The 7,255-nt window shown below is 27.8% G+C and overlaps 1 protein-coding gene across 1 annotated transcript in view; it reads right to left on the bottom strand.

Annotated features, from left to right (window-relative positions):
- Nucleotides 1-2,622: 2,622 nt before the first annotated feature.
- The window catches only part of kek2 (leucine-rich repeat, immunoglobulin-like domain-containing kekkon 2 protein), a 537,340-nt gene continuing 532,707 nt past the window's right edge, over nt 2,623-7,255 (bottom strand). The window contains exon 5 of the mRNA XM_075369227.1: nt 2,623-3,792. Within this exon, the coding sequence (XP_075225342.1) occupies nt 3,336-3,792 (457 nt within the window). The 3' untranslated portion in view covers nt 2,623-3,335. The remainder of the gene's footprint in view (nt 3,793-7,255) is intronic.

Here is a 7,255-nt window from a genome sequence, read left to right as displayed (position 1 = left end):
AAAAGTATAATTTAAGAGTTCTGTTGAAGATGTCTTGTCATTTACACCATCGTATAATTTAATAAAATATACTATTTATAAAATTATTCCGATTTACTCGGTTAAAGAAAAAATCAATTGGTTCAACACATTAAAGAAGTGGATTGTTATAAAAACTAAGAATAATTAATTTTTCTTGATATATCTATTATAGTAGTTAACTAAAGTTGAGTAAAGAATAAACTTTAACTTTCTTGAGTTAAGAAGAATAAACTTTATTGAAAAACAATTCATACAGAAATTACGATGATATTACAACATTTACGTAATTTATGCGTTTAATTATTATTTCTAATGTAATTTTCTACATCATAAAGGATCAATTATTTTGTTGCTTTCGTAATATATTCTAGTCTTTATTATATCTGTAATGAATATAGTATATCTTAGATACCAAAATTTTCCCATTGGCAGGTTAGAAATATTTTTATAAAGTGAATAGAGTTAAGGTATTGCAGGGCTGAATATCAGCTCAGTTTGAATGGGTTTCGCTTGCTGGTCTGCAACAATAAATTCATTTTAGTGAAAAAAGTAATGTGAAACAACTTCATTTCTCAAATTTTGTGTACGCATTGAATGTGATTGTTTCATTGTTGAGATGCTTATTCCGTTTTCAGGAGTTACTATTGATTATGTCAGTCATCTATTTACATTACAGTTGGTAAATAACTAACAACGTACTGTTTTTATATGTATACTGCAAGCATAAATAAAATATATTTTTTAAATTCATAATTATATTTACTTGATTCTTGTATTTTTTATTAAATTTTATACATATCAATTAACATTTTATTATTTTTAAAAGTCCTTTTTCATGAGTAACGAATCTAGCAATTTAATTAAAACAGCAAAGTTGAATTAATTAAAAATGGTAAAACTTACAAAAATTCAAACATTCAAACACAGTGCCGCATTTGAGTATTTACGTACTTGAAGCAACAAAAAATACTACGTAACTCATTGTGAATTTTCTGGGGTTGTTTCAATATGCTACACTATTTCTGGTTTGCAGATTTTTCCTTAGGAAAACTTAAGCCTCTTCTCTGGAGACTTATATCTTGAGAAAAAAACGTGTAGTGAGCATATATTTGAGTTAATTTATATAAAACTAGATTGAAACTAATATGTGCTGCTCTCATCTTGTGTAAAGGTACCCCAATCCCTAAGGAATTGTGGGTAGGATGGATACAGATGCCGGGAGACTGTAATGAAATGCTCTTTAATATGGGGCTATTTTATTTTCTTTTAAGGTCCTTCTTATTCATTCCTCCACTTTCTCACTAAATCAACCCTTTTCCTTATCATTTATCTTTTCGTCTGTAATAATGTTCTGTGGAGTTTAACAAAAAACACATTGGATGTGGCTTATGATGTGTTAATTTGTTTTACTTCGACTTTAATATTTACGAGCTTTGAAGGGAAGCGATTCCTAGAGAGCTATCTATGGTAACCAGTTTTCTAAACGATTGATAAGAAAGAGCTCCACCTAGTAGTGATTATGAGGTAAAGATGGTCCTTCTTACCGTACATACATACCATACTTACCATACATAGCGTGACTGGTTTATATTCATCGCAAATTGAATATAATCACGCACCACCTTTTGACTAAATATATGATCGTTAGGTTATGCCTCAGTAACGATCAATTTTAGATTGTATAAATAACTACTGAACTGATTTATTTTTCAATTCTTTTTTGTTTTATATTATGAAATTGTTTCAAAAATAAAATGAAAATTATGAATAAATTTCTTTAATTAATTCTTGTATTATGTGGTTCACCTCATTTTCTTCTTTTAGTATTTGTTTAACAGAATGTCCGGTCACAATAATACTTTTTTCAGCTAGGTTCTCTCTCAACTCTTAATTTTACTCTCTTCTTTCAAAGCGTGACGTTCCAACTGCCAAGTTGAAATTCGAATTTTCTGTTTGTGAGTAGAACAGCTCACCTAACTTTGCCTCAGTGTATTCAAAATATATATCTATTTTATTCTGTATGCTGTAAAACCTTTCTGTATTGTATTGTTTTTATGCTATTTTTTTTGTTGGGGAGTAATGTATTAATTAATTATAAATAATAATTTGTACATTTATCTCATAAAATCAACACAAAAAACCAGAATAAGAACATAATACTAGCTAAAATTATAGTACCATAGCTAGGATCTTCTGATAACCACAAATGATATCCAAATAAAGGAAACTTAATTAAAAAAAAAAAAAAAATTAAATAACCCAAAAATATCAGTAACATAATTCCTAATAACGTAGTTCATGTTGTTATAAAGATTCTTTAAAAATTCTTATGGCTGGGATTAAATAATTCAAAACTTTCAAAATATTTCATTAGACGTTATTAGGCCCTTTGATAAAGTCCTGATATTACTTGATCGACAATATCTTGTTTCAATAATTACAGATATTAGTCGTAGATAAAAATAAATGTATATATATGTATTATATATACATTTGTATTGGTTTGTTAGGCGTTGAAAAAAATCTTGAAAACAAGAGAAATATTTTTGTGCTACATGTAAGGCAATGAGGTATATATTGTTTAGAAGATTTTTACTTCGATACTAACTTAGGCCAAGAATTCGAAAGAAACCACCGTTAAATTAATCCTCAACAAACATACACAGTAATAAAATATTGCTTTTATTTATTTAAAACGTTACAACAAAATTGTGAAAATAAACTTATTGTTCAACATGTATAAATTTTGATCGAGTGTTTGATTGCATTTTGCCTGAGTACAGGGTTTAAAAGTTAAGCACAGAAAAAAAAAAAATATTTTTACAACAATACTGTTCTCTCAGTTAACAACTGGGTTTTAAATAAAATTAGAATTAATTAAAAAAATAAAAAATAAAAACAATTGTATTTTGCATGTATTTTTTGAAATTAATTAATCTGTGATAAAAATAAATAAAATAATCTAAACAAATACAGTTGTATATTCACTGAGATTATATTTCATGGATTTATATTGAATCTAAATAAAATTATCTTTATTTTTATTACACAGTTCATAAATGTAAAAAAAATCCGAGCTTTATTTTTCAGAGATTTCAGCTACACGTGATTACTAAAGCTCGTTTTACTGTTATTTTAATAATAATTATTTTATATAAAATGTTTAAAACATTTCAATTTAGTATTGTTCTTTACCCGAATCATCACTCTTTCATTTATTTTTTAAATTTTATAAGTCTGTATTATATTTTTACTGTTAAATAAACTTATTCGTTTGTGGATGTTGGTGAATCTTCGGGCTATTTCTGAATTCGTCAAATATCTGTCGAATCAGCTGTTTCTCCTTCATATCCTTCATCAGGACTCTCTGTAAGTACAGGTTGTAGCCGTAAAGAATTATGAGAAAGATTTTGATCACCAGTCTTAGTACTGCCTGTTGTAGAACTATTATGTTCATCGGTTGTTTGAGCCGCCGCGTTACAAATCGATATACCTCTGGGTGTATCTGGAGATGTTTCTGGCCATTGCGCTGATGCATCACGTGGAAGATTGCAAGTCGCTTCGCCTTTGTATTGGGCTGGCGGAGATGGTAGGTGATAAGGTGCTGCAGCGTCCGTAAAAGTATTATGAGGTTCGGAAGAAAACAACGACCCTGTCTGCGGTTGGGCACACGGGTATCCTTCTACTGTATATCTTACATCGGCAGGATTGAAATGTTCATAAGATGGTGGTTGAACCGATTTTGATAGAAATTCTGCTTCTCTGGAATACCTTAACAGAACAAAACAATGGAAATTATTTAATAAAATAACATAAAATTAACCGCGAGGTAAGAGGGGATATATAGTTAAAATTTTACTAAAACGTAGTAAAAATATTATAAATAAAAAAAAAAAAAAAACTAAATTAAGTGATCATACATTCTAAACAATTTACATTTTGTTTCATTAAAATTGTTTAGGGTATTTTTTCAGTTGAAAGGAGCTATGGACGTAAGACCATTTGAAGAAAATGAATAGTATTAGCACCTTACTTGAAGATATTGCGGAACCTTTATAGTTTGTAAGCCGATATAATATTTTATTTTTACTGCAACGTTTTTTAAATATTTCTCAAAAACTAAATATCGGTAAATTCAATATTGTTTATTTTCTTGACTAAGTGAATTTTATGAGTAAAAAGCTGAAAAAAGTTTCATTATTTTATTTTTCTGCCATAATTGATCATACAGCTTTTTCTATTAGTTTCTTCCCAAATATTTACCTCAAATATTTCTCACAAATATTTTCTGTACGTTTTTTTATCCTTTGTCATCGCTTACAAGTCTTTCCTTCATAGTAACAACACTTACTGACATACATATGATACATGATCAAACAATCTAGTTATATTTTTATTAAGAAATAACCTTACAGTTCTTTTACTAAAATTTATCTCAAAATTCTTCACTTCAAACATTATCTGAAAATGTTCAACACTTTTATGAAATTCATTTTTAAAACCTTCCATTTTCTGACTGTCTGGGCAAATTTTCTTTTGAGTATTTGACATCTCATTTTACACGCAAGTTGAAAAGCGGCAGAAATAAATTACTTACTCCTCAATTCATTAATTTCCTCATTCGCCTTTTTTGATCTTTTTTTTTATCACAAGTACATTATTTTTTAAGCAAAATATAAGTATAACTATAAATATAAGTAGAAACTTCATTCTCTTTATTTCAGTACTTTATTTTAACAACAACCTTTTCAAGATTTACAGAAGCTATTTAGAGTGCTTTTAAGATTAAACTTAGAATAAAATTCCTTTTTTTATAACCATGTGCTTTTCTATTTGAATGCGTTCAGAATGAGGCTTCTATTTCAAGTTTAATGGTGATATTTTCTTTCAATTATTATGTCAAATTGTCAAATTGTCAAATTATAAATTATAAATTATTATTATGTCAAATTATGAATGTCAAATTGATTTTGGGTTTTTACTTATTGTTATTTGTTTCAGCTGATAAATACCTGTCATTTTTTAAGATTTAACTTCTCTAGTTTTTTATGTTTTGGACAGTCTGTTTAATTCTACCTTTACCAAACAACATAGAAATTTAGATAGCGAGTCATCATCTACTCCTAGTGCCTTACTGTTTAGGTACATCAAAGCTTCTATGAAATTTCAATGATGGAGAAAGGTCTCTGCTGAACTCATGATTTCTTTATGACGTCTCGATATGTCATATTCGAATTTTTCTTTTTGTAATATTTTCACTTATAACCTTTTATTAGAATGGTTTTTTGATACAGATTCTTTTACATTTCATGTCTATGAAATAGTTCTCAATTTTCCTAAAACATTTATCTAATCATCAAACTATTTTCTTTTCTATATTACAATATATATCTTTCAACCCTTTATTTTTTGAAGCTTCAAATTTTCTGTTCGCTTTATTTCTAAAAACTACTAAAAAGTTTTGTACTTAAAGTACAAAACTTACAGTTTTGTTTAAGATACTGTTCGTCAGTTTGAGCAAATTCTTTTTTTTATTTAGGAGAAAATATCGAACTAGAAATAAATATTAAAATAATTCAAATTTCTTGTTCTAGTTAACAAATGCAATGTTTGTGTTTAAATAGAAACTTTGCAAATATGTTCGAGTAAAAAAAAAATATATATAAAAGTTCATGTAATTATGTATTTTTTAAATGTGAGACTTTTATTTATCTAAATCTATTTTATTTTTTCTTCCAGAAGTTATTGCCGTATTGAATTTTCAGTTCCTCATAACTTTTAATTAGGTAACTTTTCCTTATAATTTTTAGTTTTAAACTTTAAGTATCTTACTTTAAGTAAACAGTATCTGAATAAATCTAACAGAAGTTGTCAGAATAAATGAGAAAAAATTCTCTTGTACCCCATCATTTAAAATTAATTTTTTTTCTACATAGTTATACTTTACAACAGTAAATAAATAAATAGGTATTCCTAATAACAGAAAAGGTATAATGTTGTTGTAATTCATGCAATCTGTGTGTTCTAAATTGTGCACTAATAATAATATTAGTGTTTTATTTTTTCAGAATGTTTTTTACTTTTGTTAAATACGAATAATCCACGTGCATGTTGTGTACATCGAAAAATTTGGAAATGAAATGTAATATAAGTATGTACATAAACATATGAAAGTTTTGAATAGTTTTCTAACTGATTGAATACAAATTTCTTGCAACTAGTGTTTGAATTGATATTAAACAAAACGAGATAATGCTTTGTTTGTATGTTTATACTACTAGCACTTTTAAGTCATGTATTTATGAATTTTTAAACAATTTTAAACGCTTTGATGTTTTACATAAATACTGAAATTATCAATAGTCCGTTTGAAATAATTTTATGTTTAAGTGTAAACACTTCTGTCTGTACGTGTACTTGTTTGTTTACTAGTTGTCCTTTTTTTGTCTTTTATTTATTTTTATGAACTGTTCTAAAAGAAAATTAAAACCAACAATTTTGTATAAATATCTACTTTATTCCTCTTCTTTTTTTTTTTGTCTTCAGTCATTTGACTGGTTTGATGCAGCTCTCCAAGATTCCCTATCTAGTGCTAGTCGTTTCATTTCAGTATACCCTCTACATCCTACATCCCTAACAATTTGTTTTACATATTCCAAACGTGGCCTGCCTACACAATTTTTCCCTTCTACCTGTCCTTCCAAAATTAAAGCGACTATTCCAGGATGCCTTAGTATGTGGCCTATAAGTCTGTCTCTTCTTTTAAGTCCAAATGCTTCTTTCTTCATCTATTTGCCGCAATACCTCCTCATTTGTCACTTTATCCACCCATCTGATTTTTAACATTCTCCTATAGCACCACATTTCAAAAGCTTCTAACCTTTTCTTCTCAGATACTCCGATTGTCCAAGTTTCACTTCCATATAAAGCGACACTCCAAACATACACTTTCAAAAATCTTTTCCTGACATTTAAATTAATTTTTGATGTAAACAACTTATAAAAAAATTTATTCCTCATAAGAGATATATTTTTAACAACCTAATCAATTCTACACGCACGCGCGCACACACACACACACACTCGCGCGCGCGCGCGCGCGCGCGCGTTAATTTTTCTAAATTTATCCATAATTTGACTTTTTCTATGTAAGATACATATTTTAAATTACCTGCAAATGCAAGTAGTAATTGTTAAACTAGATTTTAATACGAGTTTTTGAATTGCCAACAAA

Source organism: Lycorma delicatula, chromosome 6 (assembly GCF_047948215.1).
Source record: "Lycorma delicatula isolate Av1 chromosome 6, ASM4794821v1, whole genome shotgun sequence".
Taxonomy (NCBI): Eukaryota; Metazoa; Arthropoda; class Insecta; order Hemiptera; family Fulgoridae; genus Lycorma; species Lycorma delicatula.
This window is presented reverse-complemented; position numbering and strand designations above follow the sequence as displayed.